General features: G+C 42.2%; 2 protein-coding genes across 4 annotated transcripts in view; both read left to right on the forward strand.

Annotated features, from left to right (window-relative positions):
* Positions 1-19,163, forward strand: part of LOC137332308 (protocadherin-10-like) — a 245,812-nt gene that overhangs the window by 44,230 nt on the left and 182,419 nt on the right. The window contains exon 1 of one of the 3 annotated variants that reach the window (XM_067996022.1): positions 1,523-3,997. The exons of 1 other annotated variant lie outside the window; for it this stretch is intronic. In XM_067996022.1, the coding sequence (XP_067852123.1) occupies positions 1,523-3,997 (2,475 nt within the window). Of the gene's footprint in view, positions 1-1,522; positions 3,998-14,951; positions 17,409-19,163 lie in introns of those variants that run through there. One more of the 3 variants, XM_067996028.1, reaches the window with a different exon arrangement.
* Positions 5,498-13,157, forward strand: LOC137332619 (protocadherin-10-like). Its single transcript, XM_067996577.1, has 2 exons — positions 5,498-7,954; positions 12,954-13,157. The coding sequence occupies exons 1-2, from the start codon at positions 5,498-5,500 to the stop codon at positions 13,155-13,157; spliced, it is 2,661 nt and encodes an 886-aa protein (XP_067852678.1).

Below are 19,163 nucleotides of genomic sequence, written 5' to 3' on the forward strand. Positions count from 1 at the left end.
CAATTTGTGCACAGCAAGGTCCCACAAACAGCAATGAGATAAATGATCAGATAACCTGTTGTAATGATATTGGTTGATGGATAAATGTTGGCCGAGACAACTTCCTTGTTCTTCTTGAATAGTCTCATGGGATCTCTATGTACACCTGAGAAGGGTGACATAGACTCAGTTTAACATTACAACCGAAAGAGGGCACTTTCCAGGTGAGGCGAGAGTGACTGCCCTTGACATCAATTTGACCTAGTGTGGCACCAAGGAGCCCTGGTAAAATTGAAGTCAATGGGAATCAGGGGGAAAACTCTCCAGTGGCTGGAGTCATACCTAGCACAAAGGAAGATGGTAGTGGTTGTTGGAGGTTAATCTTCTCAGCCCCAGGACATTGCTGCAGGAGTTCCTCAGGGCAGTGTCCTAGGCCCAACCATCTTCAGCTGCTTCATCAATGACCTTCCCTCCACCATAAGGTCAGAAATTGGGATGTTAGCTGATGATTGCACAGTGTTCAGTTCCATTCGCAACCCTTCAGATAATGAAGCAGTCCGAGCCCGCATGCATCAAGACCTCGACAACATCCAGGCTTGAGCTGATAAGTGGCAAGTAACATTTGCACCAAACAATTACCAGCTAATGACCACCTCCAACAAGAGAGAGTCTAACCACCTCCCCGTGACATTCAATGGCATTACCCTCGCCAAATCCCCCATAACATAATGTTGGATTCGCATGTGAATTGGAAAACGTGATAATAATCACTTATCACAAAATATTTCTCGCCGAAATAATAACCACTATTATAATCAATGCATATTTGTTCTACATTGCGTTTAGAAAAAAAGTGAAAACTATCAATAACAATACGGAAAGTGAATTACATAAATTGCAAGTGAATTATATGCATGTAATACAGAAATGCAGAAGAAGATGAATGGGTTTGGCTCAATCACAATAGAGACTCAGCAACACGGTATCCTTGGAGGAACTTCTATTTCGGAGGTCCCAGTTAGCTGTTGCATCGAGTGTAAAGCTGTTGTTGAAGAACATTATAGAAAAAGAAAGAAAATCTACAAAATAGTAAAAAAAAACTGGTCACTTATATTTTTCATTGCACAACTATAAATGCCACTTTTACGCATAGACGTACAAGGGCATTACAGCTTTAAGAAATGTTCCGCAACGTAATTGGTTGAATTAGGGCATGACTCCATTCACCAATGAAAAGCTGAATCATGTCTGGAGATCTTCACTGCCCCCTTTCCTTCCCAGCCACCATTACAGACAATCAGCACTGCGAACTGAAGGAACTGCCTTAGGATTAATAACGTCGTCTAAACGCATCCATTGGGAATTTTGAACAAAATATGAAGATTTTCTTTCAGCACTCTCAACGCATTTTAAAGCGTACAGGTATTTTGTAGCATGTACCTCTTTATTTGGTTGAAAAATCATACAGTTTTTAACTCCATTCGAAAGGATTGTCGAACGGCTTTGTGTCGTGCTGAAACCGTGCGAATGTTTTGTGCTGGAAATGCAATATTACACAATATATTGGTTGTTGAAATGGCGACAGTTGTACTTTATGCTTCTGTTCTGGAATCTAGTTTATGGACAGATTCGATATTCGATTCCTGAAGAATTACAAGTGGGTGCCTTTGTTGGGAATATAGCAGCCGATTTAGGATTAGATGTGAAACAGCTCTCAGCTCGCCGCTTTCGGGTCGTGGGCCGTTCCAGGAAGCAGTATTTGGACGTAAAATTAGACAATGGGATTTTATTTGTAAAGGAAAAGATTGACAGGGAACAACTCTGTGGGCCCAGCCTCGCGTGCACGCTATCTGTCGAGACTGTGCTCGAGAATCCTGTCAATCTACACGATTTCGAAGTGGAGATTCTGGATGTAAATGACAACGCTCCCAGTTTTCCAAAAGGTCAGTTCCGCCTTGAAATCTCAGAGCTTGCGGCCCCGGGTGCGCGCTTCCCCCTCGAGTCCGCACACGATCCAGATGTTGGAACGAACTCGGTACAAACCTACCAGCTGGTCGCAAATGAATATTTCACTCTAAATGTTCAGTCGCGCAGTGGAGATGGAAAATTACCAGTGCTCGTGCTGGAAAGGCCACTGGACAGAGAAAAGCTATCGAGTCACAGATTACTGCTAATTGCCAAGGATGGCGGAGACCCTGAAAGATCTGTCACTGCTCAAATACTGGTAATCGTTGAGGATGCAAACGACAACCTACCTGTTTTCCCGCAGTCAGTTTATAAAGTTAACTTGTTGGAAAATGTACCGAAAGGGACCTTGGTAATTAATCTAAATGCCACAGACTTAGATGAAGGGTCCAATGCAGAGATAGTGTATTCTTTCAGCAGCCATACTTCGATTAGAGTCCGTGAACTGTTTAGTATAGATTCTAAAACTGGCAAAATCAGAGTAAATGGGGGTTTGGACTATGGGGAGCATAGTGTTTTTGAGATTAATGTGCAGGCCAAGGACAAGGGCTCTTCCGCAATACCCGTATACTGTGATGTGGTGTTGAACATCATTGATGTGAATAACCATCCACCTGAGGTGACACTAAATACTTTATTCAGTCCGGTTGGTGAAGACGCTCCGCCTGGGGCTGTCGTTGCTCTAATCAGCGTAGCAGACAAAGATTCTGGAGAAAATGGACAAGTGCAATGTCAACTCGCAAATAGCCTCCCCTTCAGGCTTGATTCATCATCAAAGAAGTACGCGAGATTACTCACTAAGCAGCTACTTGATCGTGAAACAACCTCTAAATACGAGGTTACTATCACATGCAGTGACTCGGGAAGACCACCTCTCACCTCCAGCAAAATCATTCGGGTGGAGCTTTCGGATATAAACGACAATGCACCGCAGTTTGCCCAGCCTTTATATACAGCGTACGTGATGGAGAACAACGTTATTGGGGTTTCTATATTCTCCGTCACTGCTTCTGATCGTGATTTAAATCAGAACGCTCGACTGACATACTCTATCCTAGAGAATCAGGTTCTGGGCGAGTCAGTGTACACTTACGTCCATATTAATTCAGACAGTGGTGCCCTATGCTCCCAAAGGTCATTTGACTACGAGCAATTAAAACAATTTCAGGTACAAGTTCAGGCACAGGACTCCGGAGTCCCGTCACTCACCAGCAATGTTTCGGTGGATATTATTATCCTTGATCAGAATGACAACGCCCCAGTGATCGTGCATCCATTACCTGAGTATGGATTGACAACATTAGAGACTGTGTCCCGCTTCGCAGAACCAGGCTATCTAGTCACCAAGGTGTCTGGGATTGATGCAGACTCTGGACAGAATGCTCGCCTCTCTTACCAGATTCTGCAGGCTACTGACCCTGGTCTTTTTACTATTTCATCCGACACGGGTGAAATCTGGACAATCCGTGTTATTCTGGACAAGGATCTCAGTAACCAAAGGTTGGTCATCGGGGTAAAAGACAATGGAACACCACCCCTCTCAGCTACATTAACTATTGTCTTATCAGTAGTAGACGGTGATACAGAAATGCTCTCTGACATTAGTGGTCTGGCTGAAAATCCACTGCTCGCTTCCGATACAAGCCTCTACTTAGTCATATCTCTAGGGGTAATCTCCTCCATATTTTTTGTGGTTTTAATTATTCTCGCTTTTAGGGTCTACAAAAACAGAAATGGTTTCGGTGACCCCAATTATTCTCTGGACACGTGCTGCTGCTTTGAATCAATGAGTTCGTTGAATGGAATTCAAAATGCAAGCAGAAATCTTCAACTAGCTCCGAACTATGTTGAAGTGTTTGGGGGCGATCCACTTTCTCAAAGATTCCGCTATGATACGTACTCCGCTTCAGATTCGACCAAGAGAGATTTCTTGTTTCCCAACGTGCGCAGTTCATCTGAACGCAAGAATAACGTCAGCGATGAGTCTGTTGGGAAAGAAGCAAACCCGCTGATGTCACGTCCTGCAGATTATACGAACGCTTTAAATAGCGAGGTGAGGCGATTCTAAAAAGAATCTTCATGAGTTCTATTTGGATTACCATACATGAAAATTGGGAGATGGGGGAGATACCCAATAGTCAGAATTCTGAGTTTGTGTTGTTGCTTTATTTCCAGAATTATTTCAGGGGCCACTCCTTTATGTTGTAGAACCCCAGGTTGCATTCACTCATTGCTTAACGATTAAGCTGGATACCAATAGTACATTCTCCAAAGAAAATGCGCAATCTACGTATGGTATAAATTATTGGTATAGTTAATAGCATCTATATCTCATAAGACAACATCCCACACTCGCTTCTACAGTGTTTTATAACGGTTATGTAAGAATTGGTTGAGCCAATTCCTTACCATTGCTGTTCCATCTAATCATTCTTATTTGGTAATGGGAGATCGTCATAACAATAACATTGCTTAATATTTTAATTATGCAAGAAGTTTGATATCGGTTTCAATCAGTAGACGTTAATATTACGATTACATCGAGTGGAATGGGGTTACCAACAAGAAGATTAAATTAGAGCCGATGTGTCTCATTCTAGTTTTCAGCAGCACATTTAAGGTTTTAACTCAATATTCATGGGGGGAGGGAGATTTATTCCGTGAGTTCGGGCAGCGAAATTACAAACCGGTTCAGTGCAAACGTTGTTTACGGTTTCCTACACCGAACTTACAAAGGATAGTGCATAACTCCTCGCCCATGAAGCACGAAAACAAGTGCTTTTCAGGATTTTCTGGATATCTTATCCTAATGATGTAAGCTATATACTCATAGATAGGCGACATGAGGAAACATTTTATTTACGCAGCCAGTTGTAATGATCTGGAATGCACTGCCTGAAAGGGTGATGAAAGCAGATTCACTAGTAATTTTCAAAAGGGAATTGAATAAATACTCGAAGGGGAAAAATTTACAGGGCTATGGGGAAAGAGCAGGGGAACGGGACAAATTGGATAGCTCTTTCAAAGACCCGTCACAGGCACGATGGGCTGATTGGCCCCCTCCAGTGCTGTACTTATTATGCTACTATAATGATGTTATCAAATAATAGATAAGCAGAGAACTATAAACTACGCAAATTTTGAAAACATTCGTTGGTTGCATTTTTGTTGCACAACCATAAATGTGAAATTAACTTAGTGATTTTTTTCGAAGGCATTTCAGCTTTAAGAAATGCTCAGAAGCCTGATTGGTTGCATGTGTTTATGTTTCCATCACCAATCAGAAGCTGCAATGTGACTGGAGATCCTGAATGCCCCTTCCCTTCCCATCCACCATTGCGCAGATCAGCCACAGTTCAGTGTTAAACCTCGCGCCGCGCATCTTTGTAAGCGGTTTTGCATTCGCATCCAATGGTGATTTTCTCAGAAATAAGAAGGTCCGTCAGAAGTAATCGTAAGATTTTTAAACCCACGGGTATTTTTGTGTAATCTGCTACTTGCACTATCGAACCAAGCTGTCGCGCTGAAACAATTGGGATGCTTTGTGCTGGAAATGAGATATTATAAACGACACTGGCTGTTAAAATGGTCTCTGTTGTACTGCGTGTTCTCCTTCTGGGATCTAATTTCTGGACAGATTCGCTATTCAATTCCTGAAGAGCTGCAGCTAGGTGCTTTTGTTGGGAATATCGCTGAGGATTTGGGTTTAGACGTGAAGGAACTCTCAGCTCGCAGTTTTCGGGTTGTGCCTGGTCCCTCAAGGCAGTATTTCGACGTGAATTTGAACAATGGTAATTTATTTGTAAAGGAAAAGATTGACAGGGAGCAGCTCTGTGGGCCGAGCGCGACGTGTGTGTTATCCTTAGAAACAGTGATCGAAAATCCTTTCAGCCTGTACGATATTGAAGTGGAGATTCTGGATGTGAATGACAATGCTCCTACTTTTCCAAAAAATCTGTTCCACCTCGAAATCTCAGAGATGGCCGCACCGGGAAGACGCTATCCCCTTGAGTGCGCGCACGACCCAGACGTAGGAACCAACTCACTGCAATCGTACCAGCTCGTTGCAAACGAATACTTCGCTTTAAATGTTGAGAGCCGAAATGGGAATGAAGACATGCCAGTGTTAGTTTTGGAAAAGCCCCTGGATAGAGAAAAGACATCTAGTCACAGATTAGTGCTAATTGCCAAAGACGGCGGGGTCCCTGAGCGGTCTGGTACTGCTCAGATAATAATCAGAGTACAAGATGCCAACGACAACACACCTTTGTTCCCTCAGCCAGTTTATAGGGTAAGTCTGTTGGAAAATATACCTAAAACAACATTGGTGATCAAGCTAAATGCCACTGATTTGGATGATAGTTCTAACGGAGAGATTGTGTACTCTTTCAGTAGTCATACCTCTGTTAGAGTCCGTGAGCTGTTTGCCTTGGATTCCAAAACTGGTGAAATCAGAGTCAAGGAAAATTTAAACTATGAAGAGAACAGTGTCTTTGAGATAAATATACAAGCAATGGACAAAGGACCTTATGCAATTCCTGCTTATTGTCACGTGTTAGTTCAGATTGAGGATATAAATGATAACGCCCCTGAGGTGACGGTTTCTACCCTGTTCAGTCCAATTCCAGAACACTCTGTGCCCGGGACGGTGGTGGCTCTAATCAGTGCAACAGACAAAGATTCAGGAGAAAATGGGCTGGTAGAATGTCAAGTTACAAATAACCTTTCTTTTCAATTGGACTCATCCTCCAAGAAATACTTAACATTGCGTACACAACAGGTACTTGATCGTGAAAATATCTCGAGGTACGAAGTTACTGTCCTCTGCAGTGATTCAGGGTCTCCACCTCTCACATCCAAAAAAGTCATCCTGGTTGAGGTTTCGGATATAAATGACAACGCTCCACGTTTTGCACAGCCTTTATATACAGCTTACGTGATGGAGAACAATGTTATTGGGACGTCTATCTTTTCAGTGACAGCTTTTGATCCAGATTTAAATCAGAACTCGCGGTTAAACTATTCTATCACGACGACTCAGGTTCAGGGCGAGTCAGTGCTCAATTACGTCTACATCCAATCAGAAAAGGGAGTCATATTTTCTCAAAGATCTTATGACTACGAGATACTCAAAAACTTCCAGATCCAAGTTCAGGTCCAGGACTCTGGTGTCCCACCACTCTCCAGCAACGTCTCAGTGGAGGTAATTATCCTTGATCAGAATGACAATGCTCCGGTGATCGTGCATCCAACGCCCGAGTATGGATCTGCAGTAACAGAGACAGTATCTCGATTCGCAGAACCAGGCTATCTAGTTGCCAAGGTGTCGGCCACTGATGCCGACTCTGGCCAGAATGCTCGCCTCTCTTACCAGATTCTCCAGACTACTGACCCTGGACTTTTTACTATTTCAGTGGACACAGGCGAAATCTGGACAATCCGTGGGATTACGAGCAAAGATGGCACGAAGCAAAGGTTGGTCATCGGAGCAAAAGACAATGGTTCACCGCCGCTTTCAACTACAATGACAATCATCTTATCACTGACAGACGGTGATACAGAAATGTTTTCTGACGTGAGCAATTTCTCTAAAGAGCCTGGGTCCTTTGGTGACATTAGCCTTTATTTAGTCATATCGTTAGGGATAACCTCATCTATTTTTCTCGTGGTTTTAATTATCCTCGTCATTAAGGTACATAAAAACAGAAACCGGTTTGGTGCCCATAATGACTCTCTGGACACGTGTTGTTGCTTCGAAACACGAAATTCGTTGAACGAAATTCAAAAAGCCAGCAGAAATCTTGAAATAGTTCCGAACTATGTGGATGTATTTGGGGGCGATCCACTTTCTCAAAGCTTCCGCTATGGGACGTGTTCGACTTCAGGTACGACCAAGACAGACGCTATGTTTCCTAACATGTACAGTTCATCTACATCGAAGAATAACGCCACGAGAGAGAATGAAGAAATTATCCGGAATTCAAACTGCAAGAACGCTCTAAATAGCGAGGTGAGGTGCTTCTGAAAATAAAAACACTTTTGAGTTTGATTTGGATGTAAAGATATCCGCTAAAGTATTGAAGCGCATGGTTCTGTCTTTGTCTAGTTGATGACAGAGCAACGGCAGGTATGAGTAAAATTCCCACATCTGAACTTGTTTTGCTATTTCTGTCCCTAATATTTATGCCTAAACAAGGCACCATTCAAGTTTTAAATTGCTACGTCTAGGTGGTGTGTCATGGGCCATTGTGCAGAATAGCAACAATGTGCAAAGTATAGGTGAAAAGACGAGATCCGTCAAATATTGGCTAAAAGACACCAAGATTGGTTTATCGTATTTTGCATCATCAAGGAGACTGAAAGAATCAAGATATTCCACACTTTTGAGGTTCTGCGTGATAATGAGGTAGAATAGGAGACGGTGAGATTGGCCTGAATTCGGGGAGAAGGACGAGTGGTAGATATATTCTTGAAGTTTAGGAGAAGCAAGAAAAAAAATGAGAGCACTAAAATAGGCACAGTACTATGGATAAGGCTGATAGAAAAGTTGTGATGTACATAGAAACATAGGAACAGGAGCAGGCCATTCAGCACCCTCGAGCCTGTATCACTATTCAATTAGATCATGACTGGTCTGTATCTTAAATCCATCTACTCGTCTTGGTTTCGTAGCCCTTAATACGCTTGCTGAACGAAAATATATCAATTTCAGTTTTTAAATTTTCAACTGACCCAGTCTCAATAGCTTTTTGTGGGAGAGAGTTCCAGATTTCTACTACCCTTTGTGCGAAGAAATGTTTGCTGATATCACCCCTGAACGGCCTAGCTCTAATTTTAAGGTTATGCCCCTTATTCTGGACTCACCCACACGTGTAAATAGTTTCTCTTTGTCTACCCTATCAAAACCTTTAATCATCTTAAACAGTTCATTAAATTGGCCCTTAACCTTCTATAGGGAAATGCAAGCCTGGTCTATGCAACCTGTCCTCATTATTTAACCTGGTAATTCTACGCTGCACACTCTCCAAGGCCAGTATATCCTTCCTGAGGTGCGTTACCCAGAACTGCATGCAGTACTCCAGATGGGGTCTAAACAGGGCTCTGTGCAGCTGTGAGATAACTTCCATCCCTTTGTATTGATTTGGTTAGGAGATTGGTTTGGCGGTAGAAGGCAGAGAGTAGGGTTACTTGGTATGTACTCGAATTGGAAGGAATTGACTAGTGGTGACCCACAAAGGTCTGTGCTGGGACCTCAACTATTTACTATATTTATTAATGACATGGATACCACAATAGAGAGACAGGTTTTTCGATGGCACAACGATTGGTGGCGTAGTAAGTAGTGTACACGGGAACATAAAATTACAAAGATACATTGATAGATTAAATGAGTGGGCAAAACTGTGGCAGATGGATTTCAACACAGGTATGTATGAGCTCATCCATTTTGGAACAGAAAGATGATCCGTGCATGTTTTAAATGATGAAAAGCTAGGAACAGGGGGGTACAAAGGGATTTAGGGGTCCATGTACACGGATCATTAAAATGTAGTAGTCAGGTACAAAAAATAATCAACAAGGCTAATGGAATGTTAGCCTTTATAACCAAAGGGCTAGAATATAAAGGGGAGCAAGTTTTGCTACAGCAGTACAACGTCCTGGTTAGACCACATCTGGAGAACTGCGTACAGTTTTGGGCATCGCAACTTAGAAATGACATATTGACCTTGGAAAGAGTGCAGTGCAGGTTCATCAGCATGTTACCAGGGCTCTAAGGGTTAGATTATCAGGAGAGATTACATAAACTAGGCTTGTATTCCCTGGACTATCGAATGTTAAGGGATGGTTTGATTGAGATGTTTAGGATTGTGAAAGAAATTGATAAGATGGATGGAGAGAAACGTTTTAATCGTGAAGGAGTCTAGGACAAGGGCACATAAGCTTATAATCATAGCCAGGCGATTAAGGAGAGAAGTTAGAAAACACTTCAAATTTTAAATCTGAGATCAATAGATTTTTGCGAGCCGAGGGTAATAAGGGATATGGAGCCAAGGCGGGTGGATGGGGTTAGGATACAGATCAGCCATGATCTCAGTGAATGGCCGAACAGGCTCGACGGGTTGAATAGCCTATTCCTGTTCCTATGTTCTTATGTATTCCAACCCTCTTGAGATAAAGGCCTACATTCCATTAGCCTTTTAAATTATCGTTTGTACCTGACCACTAGCTTTTAGTGATTTCTGTACTTGGACCCCTAAATCTCTCTGCTTATCCACAGTTCCTAGCTTCTCGCCATTTAGAAAATACTCTGATTTATCTTTCTTACATCCAAAGTGGATGAACTCACACTTTCCCACATTGAACTCCATCTGCCACAGTTTTGCCCACTTAATCTATCAATGTCCCTTTGCAACTTTCTGCTCCCATCTACACTATTTACTGTGCCACCTAACTTAGTGTCTATCGAGAGACTGTAGAGAGAGGGAGAAACGTTTGATGTCAGTAGTGAGAAAAGGATCATCTATCAGACAACAGGCTTTTTGAGCTTAATATTATGTTGACCATAAGGATGCGCTTGTATTCATTCGCTGTTATTTTTTTCGAATTCTTTAAGTGGCTTATGTACACCATAAGAACGTGCCCTCACACGAGCTAGCTATGTTTTGTCACACTACTACATATCAAAAGTCAGGAAGTAACGGAGAAAAATCGTGACTAAATGCATAACTGCCATAAAAGCATAGGTAAGGGTGGATTTGCAAGTATTAGTTCATTGCTGATTCTACTCTATGTTTAGTGGAGTACTGGATTCATATTTGATGTTGGCAGAAATTGAAACAAATATTTCTCCTAATGTTTTGTTTGACTTCTGGAATAAATAAAAATAATACTATTTAATTTGAACTTTATTGGAGAATTTGTGTGTTAGGAACAGAGTGATGTTGGCATTGGATAATTGAACAGTTTCCCATTTCAAGCATTGCCATTGTGGAACAGTCTCAGGTCAGGCATAGCACAATTTAAATGCACAGTGAATCTCCTCTTGTTTGTTTCAATATGTGCCTCAAACTCAACTTCAGATCCCTGGTCGATAGACTCAGTTTGATATTTCACATTAATACACCAGCCTTGGTCCCTTTGAGTGAGGATGTCAAATGGGTGCTAAATTAGAGGCAGCATTGTGCAGCGGGACTATGCCCACTGGTAACTGTTCCACATAGAACTCTTATATCCGGAAGAGAGAGAAGACATTCATCCCAACAATCTTGGTTGGATTAGTCCAAATGCCTTAAAAGACAATATGCTAATCCACGGTGCCATCTATTCCCTAATATTGGTGTCATCAACAGCAGACAGTGGTCCAATTGTTCACCGTCGCAGAACAACTATGATACTAATCATAAGATGTAAAATGATTTTAGATGTAGTCAGCGAAGCACTAACGGAAATAATTGGGTTGACTCATACGCGTACAATGAATTAAAATGTGTATTTTAGAAATGTCGGTTTGCATGTGTTCTTTCACGGTGACTTTAGAAGATTGACTATAAGTCTATTCTTGAAGAACAGCTTAGTACAGTAAAGGAAAGATCCAAAGTAATAAAATAAAAGATTGCATGAATTTTTGAGTAGACAACAATAAATTTGGACAAAGGATTGCAAAGACGCTGTAACTTTAAGAGATGCAGAGTATCGTCATTAGTTAAATTTCAGAGTTAATATTTTCACCAATGAGAAGCTGAAATGTGACTGGAGATCATGACAACCCGCTTCTGCCATTACGCACTAGCCGATACATTGCAAAACTAAATGGCGAGCTGTGCAATGTTGTTAGGTTTTCTGTGAATGTCTTGCAGAAAATGGCAGAGATAATCATTTCAGCATTCAAAATGTACAGGGATTTTAAACTAGGTAGCTCTTCTGGTGGACAAAATTCAGACATGAACTTTATTCCAAGGAATTTCAGAACTCTGTAATGGGCAGGATGTGAACATACAAATTTTGTTGGCGTGCAACTGAACATCGCTATGAGACTTTTAATACCAACACCGAAGGTCCAGCTTCATATCCTCCTACATAGCTTGCCATCACCTCTCAGAAGAGAAACAGCAATCACCAGAGAATACAATCGGGGCCTAGCAAAGTCAGAGCTGCTTATTAATGAAGATCTCCAGAATGTCTCGAGATGCCACATTTAGTACAAGAACCCCTTTTGGTCAGCGGCTGAAACGTTCAACACCTCAGAAATCACACCGGAGGATGTGGGAAACCAGCGAGGTCAAGAATCAGGAGCTGATTATGAACCCCGTGGCTTCACCATGCCATGTAAAATATGGATCACTCCGATCTGTATCAGAACTTCATATAGACTCTGCAACCACCTTCTACATAAATAGAAGAAGGATAGCCGTTTGTGCAACTGTGCAGAGACTACCCAAAACAATGTGAACTATTGCTCACTAAGATCTCTCCTCGGAAGAATATATTCATATCACCAGAGTCCACAGAGTGCACGAAGAACTGGAGCGTCGACATTTAATGTTGCTTTACAAGCTGAAATACGAAAGAAAGAAGACTGAATGGTGGCTACCGTTCCGAAACATTTGAAAGGCTGTTTGTTGGAAATGGAATATTTTAAAATAAGTGCGTCACTAAATTGACAACTGTTATGGTTTATGTTCCTTTGCTGCAATTTGGTTTACGGACAGATTCGTTATTCAATTCCTGAAGAACTGCAACTGGGTGCCTGTGTTGGGAATATTGCGGTCGATTTGGGTTTAGATGCATGATAACTCTCAGCTCGCATTTTTCCGGTTGAGTATTGTCCGGGAAAACATCATTTGGACGTAAATTTAAACAATGGAATGTTGTTTGTGAAGTAATTGCTTTTTGGGCACAGCATCACTTGCATATTGCATTAAAAGAATGTGAATGAAAAGCCCCTCAATCCCTGCCGAACTAATGTGGATATTCTAGATGTAAATGACAATTCTCCGACTTTCCTAAAGAGTCAGTTCTATCTGGAAATCTCACAGGTAGTTGTACCAGAGGCGAGCTTCACCCTTAACTTTGTGTGCAAGTTCCGGACGTTGGAAGCAAATCCCTACGAGCTTGTTCTGAACGATTATTTCATTCCAAAGATACAAATCCGGAGTGGTGATGGGAAGTTTCGTGTGTTTGTTCGAGAAAACTCCTTGGACAGAGGAAGATAATTGACACACAAGTGTGTCCTAATCGCTAAAGATGGTGGAGTCCCTAAAAGATCTGCAACTGCTTAGATAACAGTTGTAGTACAGGGTGCCCACAGTACGGCGCATACCTTTACCAAGTCAATTTACAAAGTCAGCTCGTTAGAAGACTCACCCAATGGTAACCAAACCAAACGCTCCTGATTGGGCGATGGTTCCAATCGAGAGATGGTGTACTTTTTAGACAGACTCAAGAAGCTCAACACCATCCAGGACAAAGCAGCCTGCTTGATTGGCACCCCATCCACCACCTTAAACATTCACTCCATTCACCACTGGCGCATGGTAGCTGCAGTGTGTACCATCTACAGGAAGCAATGCAGCAACTCACCAAGGCTTCTTCGACAACCTCGACCACCTAGAAGGACTAGGGCAGCAGGCACATGGGAACAACACCACCTGCAACTTGGAAATATATCGCTGTTGCTTCATCGTCGCTGGGTGAAAATCCTGGAACTCCCTACCTAACAGCACTGCGGGTGAACCTTCACCACACGGACTCCAGCGGTTCAAGAACGCGGCTCACCACCACCTTCTCAAGGGCAATTAGAGATGGGAAATAAATCCAGGCCTTGCCAGCGATATCCACATCCCATGAGCGAATTAAATAAATGACAGCCGTACATCTGCTAGAGAGTGTGAGCTAGCAATATAGGAACATAAGTAATTCATTCAATCCCTCGATCCTGCTCCGCCATTCAGTTAGATAGTGGCTGATCTGTAGCTAAACTCCATTTACCCACCTTAGTTCCACATCCCCTGGAACCCTTACCTAACCGAAATCCATCTCAGGATTGAGGGCTACAATTGTCCCAGCATCCACGGCCGATTGGGGGAGAGAAATCCAGATTTGTACTACCCTTTGTGTGAAAATGTACTTCTTGATTTCCCTTCTAAATGGCCTAGCTCTAATTTTAAGATTCGGTACACGTAGGCGTTATTGTACCAGTCCCTTACCAGTGCTGTTCCACCTCTATTATTAGTGGTTAAAGAGACATCGTCAAAACAATGACAGTTCTTAATAATTTAATTTAATTATATAAGAAATAAAGGTTCCAATTAGTGAGTGTTAATACTACGATTACTGTGGGGTGGAGTGGAGTTGCCAACAACAGCATTAAACTGGAGTTAATGTAATTGATTCTAGCTTTCAGCAGCACATTTAAGGTAAACAACTCCTCACTATGAAGCACTAAATTAGGTGTATTTTAGGATTTTTTGGCTAGCTTAACCGAATGATATGGGCTATATACTGCTATTAAAGGATATGTTAGCAGAGAAATATTATCACTGCAAATTTTGAAAACATTGTATCGTTGCATTTTTGATTGAACAACCATAAATGTGAAATGGACGCAGTGATTTTCCAAGACATTCCAGCTTTAAGAAATACTCAGAAGCCTGATTGGTTGAATGTGATTATGTCTCCATCCACCAATCAGAAGCTGCAATGTGACTGGAGATCCTGACTGGCCCCTTCCCTTCCCATCCACCATTGCGCACGTTCAGCCACAGTTCAGTGTTGGAACAGCGGGCCGCACAGCATCGTAAGCGGTTTTGCATTCGAATCCAATGGTGATTTTCAGCAGAAATAAGAAGGTCGGCACACAAATAATCACAAGACTTTTAAACCTACAGGTATTTTTGTGTAATCTGCCACTTCCACTTGGGAATTTTTAAAAATATAAATAACTTAAATCGAAGGAATTATTGAACCAAGCTGTCGCGTTGAAACAATTGGGATGCTTTGTGCTGGAAATGAGATATTATAAACGACACTGGCTGTTAAAATGGTCTCTGCTGTGCGGCGTGTTCTCCTTTTGGGATCTAATTTCTGGACAGATTCGCTATTCAATTCCTGAAGAGCTGCAACTAGGTGCCTTTGTTGGGAATATCGCTGAGGATTTGGGTTTAGACGTGAAGGAGCTCAAAGCTCGCAGTTTTCGAATTGTGCCTGGTCCCAGGAAGCAGTATTTCGACGTAAATCTGAACAATGGTAATTTACTTGTAAAGGAAAAGATTGACAGGGAACAGTTCTGTGGGCCGAGTGCGACGTGTGTGTTATCTTTAGAAACAGTGATCGAAAACCCTTTCAGCCTGTACGATACTGAAGTGGAGATTCTGGATGTAAATGACAATGCTCCTACTTTTCCAAAAAGCCAGTTCCACCTTGAAATCTCAGAGATGGCCGCACCGGGAAGACGCTATCCCCTTGAGTGCGCGCACGACCCAGACGTAGGAACCAATTCACTGCAATCGTACCAGCTCGTTGCAAACGAATACTTCGCTTTAAATGTTGAGAGCCGAAATGGGAATGCAGACATGCCAGTGTTAGTTTTGGAAAGGCCACTGGATAGAGAAAAGACATCTAGTCACAGATTAGTGCTAATTGCCAAAGACGGCGGGGTCCCTGAGCGGTCCGGAACAGCTCAGATAATAATCAGAGTACAAGATGCCAACGACAACTCGCCTATGTTCCCCCAGTCAGTTTATAGGGTAAGTCTGTTAGAAAATATGCCCAAAGGAACATTGGTAATGAAGCTAAATGCCACTGATTTGGATGATGGTTCCAATGGAGAGATTATTTATTCTTTTACTAGTCATACCTCTGTTAGAGTCCGTGAGCTCTTTGGTCTGGATTCCAAAACTGGTGAAATCAGAGTCAAGGGAAACTTAGATTATGAAGAGAACAGTGTTTTTGAGATAAATGTACAAGCAATGGACAAGGGAGCTCACGCAATTCCTGCGTATTGTCATGTGCTGGTTCAGATTGAGGATATAAATGATAACGCCCCTGAGGTGACGGTTTCCACCCTTTTCAGTCCAATTCCCGAAGACTCTGCGCCCGGGACGGTGGTGGCTCTAATCAGTGCAACAGACAAAGATTCAGGAGAAAATGGGCTGGTCGAATGTCATGTCGCAAATAACATTCCTTTTCAACTGGATTCATCCTCCAAGAAATACTTAACATTGCGTACACAACAGGCACTTGACCGTGAAAATATCTCGAGGTACGAAGTCACTGTCCTCTGCAGTGATTCAGGGTCTCCTCCTCTCACATCCAAAAAAGTCATCCTGGTGGAGATTTCGGATATAAATGACAACGCGCCCCGCTTTGCACAGCCGTTATATACAGCTTACGTGATGGAGAACAATGCTATTGGAGCGTCTATCTTTTCAATGACAGCTTTTGATCCAGATTTAAACCAGAACTCTCGGCTAAACTATTCTATCACGACGACTCAGGTTCAGGGCGAGTCAGTGCTCAACTATATCGACATCCAATCAGAAAAGGGAGTCATATTTTCTCAAAGATCTTTTGACTACGAGACACTGAAAAACTTTCAGATCCAAGTTAAGGTCCAGGACTATGGAGTCCCACCACTCTCCAGCAACGTCTCAGTGGAGGTAATTATCCTTGATCAGAATGACAATGCTCCGGTGATCGTGCATCCAACACCAGAGTATGGATCTACAGTAACAGAGACAGTATCTCGATTCGCAGAACCGGGCTATCTAGTTGCCAAGGTGTCGGCCACTGATGCCGACTCTGGCCAGAATGCTCGCCTCTCTTACCAAATGCTCCAGACTGCTGACCCTGGACTTTTTACGATTTCACCTGATACAGGCGAAATCTGGACAATCCGTGGGATTAGGAGCAAAGATGGCACGAAGCAAAGGTTGGTTATCGGGGCAAAGGACAATGGTTCACCGCCGCTTTCAGCTACAATGACAATCATCTTATCACTGACAGACGGCGATACAGAAATGCTTTCTGACGTGAGTAGTTTGTCTGACGTTCCTGGATCCGTTGGTGACATTAGCCTTTACTTAGTCATATCATTAGGGATAACCTCATCTATTTTTCTCATAGTTTTAATTATCCTCGCCGTTAAGGTTCATAATAACAGAAACCGCTTTGTTGCCAATAATGGTTATCTGAGCTCATGTTGTTGCTTCGAAGCACGAAATTCTTTGAACGGAATTCAAAAAGCCAGTAAAAATCTTGAAATAGTTCCGAACTACGTCGAAGTATTTGGAGGCGATCCACTTTCTCAAAGCTTCCGCTATGGGACGTGTTCGACTTCGGGTACGGCCAAGAGAGACGCTATGTTTCCTAACATGTACAGTTCATCTACACGCAAGAAAAACGTCACAAGAGGGAATGAAGAAATTCTCCGGAATTCGAACTGCCAGAACACTGTAAACAGTGAGGTGAGGTGCTTCTGAAAACAAAAACACTTTTGAGTTTGATTTAGATGTACAGACATCCGCTGAAGTATTGGAACACAAGGTTCCGTCTTTGTCTAGTGATGGCCGAGAAATCATAGATATAATTAAAAGTCCCACATCTGAACTTAGTTGAAGTGCCAAGGTTCATTGTGCAGAATAGCAACAATGTGAAAAGTATAGGTGAAAAGATGAGATATGTTAAGTATTGGCTAAAGGACGCCAAGTTTGGGTTATCGTAGATTACAATAGCAAAGAGGCTGAAAAAAATCAAGGCATTCCGCACTTTTGAAGTTCTACGGCAGAATGAGGCAGAATAGGAGAGGGTGCGATTGGCCTTTATTCGGGGAGAAAACGAATGGGTAGATACATACTTCAAGTTAAGGAGAAGCAAGAAAACAATCTGAGCACTAAAATAAGGACAGTACTATGGATACGGTTAATTGAAGAGTTGTGATGAACATAAAACATTGGAAAATAGGAACAGGAGGCCATTCAAGGTCCTGCACCCCCCCCCCTCCCCACCCACCACCCCTTTGCCTATTCCGCCTTTCAATTAGATCATGGCTGAGCTGAATCTTAACTTCATCTATCTGCCGCGTAATATACTTTGCCAAACAAAATTATATCAATATTAGCTTTTAAATTTTCAATTGACCTAGCCTCAACAGGTTTTTGGGGGAGAGAGTTGCAGATTTCCACTATCCTTTGTGTGAATAAGTGCTTTCTGACATCACCCCTGAACGGCCTAACTCTAACTTTAATGTTATGCCCCCATGTTCTGGCCTCTCCCACCAGGGGAAATAGTTTCTCTCTGTGTACCCTTTCAAATCTTTCAATCATCTTAAACACTTCAATTAGATGACCCCTTGAACTTCTATATTCAAGGAAATACAAGCTTAGTCTATGGAACCTGTCTTCGTAATTTAACCATGTTCGCCCCAGTATTCTGGTCAATCTGCACTGCACTCCCTCCAATGCCAGTAGATCCTTCCCGAGGTGCAGTGCCCAAAACAGAATGCAATACTCCAGATGGGGACTAACCAGAACTCTGAACAGCTGTAACTTAGCTTCCACCCCTTTCTATTCCAGCCCTCTTGAAATAAAGGCCAACATTCCATTAGCCTTTTTAATTATTTTGTGAACCTGTCCACTAGCCTTTGGTGATTTCTGTACTTGTACTCCCTGAATCTCTCTGCTCATCTACTGTTTCTAGCTTCTCACCATTTAGAAAATACTCTGATCTATCTTAGTTCCAACGTGGATGAACTCATACTTTCTCACATTGAACTCCATCTGCCACAGTTTTGTCCATTCAGTGTCCATTTGCAACTTTCTGCTCCCATCTACACTGCTGTGCCACCTAACTTAGTGTCTATAGAGATTATAGAGAGAAGAAGAACGGTTTGAGGCAAGTAGTGAGAGAAGGATCACCAATCAGCTTTTTGCGATGAATATTGAGTTGTCCCTGAGGATGCGTTTTTATTCATTCACAATTATTTTTTTTTGAATTCTTTAAGTAGCTTCTCAGCACCATGCGAACGTGCCCACACACGATCTGGCAGTATTTTGTTGCACTACTACATATAAAAAGTCAGGAAGTAATGGAGGAAAATAGTGATTAAATGCATTACTGCCACAAAAGCATAGTTAAGGATGGATTTATATAGAATTGCATAGAATGTGCAGCACAGAAACAGGCCCTTTCGCCCAACAGGTCCGTGAAGGCGTTTTTTCATG

Source organism: Heptranchias perlo, chromosome 14 (assembly GCF_035084215.1).
Source record: "Heptranchias perlo isolate sHepPer1 chromosome 14, sHepPer1.hap1, whole genome shotgun sequence".
NCBI lineage: Eukaryota > Metazoa > Chordata > Chondrichthyes > Hexanchiformes > Hexanchidae > Heptranchias > Heptranchias perlo.

Coding starts and splice junctions, on each gene's coding strand:
- LOC137332619 (XM_067996577.1), top strand. CDS start 5,498: ATGAGATATTATAAACGACACTGGCTGTTAAAATGGTCTCTGTTGTAC. Junction 7,955..12,953: donor AGAACGCTCTAAATAGCGAG/GTGAGGTGCTTC, acceptor ACTTTCCTAAAG/AGTCAGTTCTATCTGGAAAT.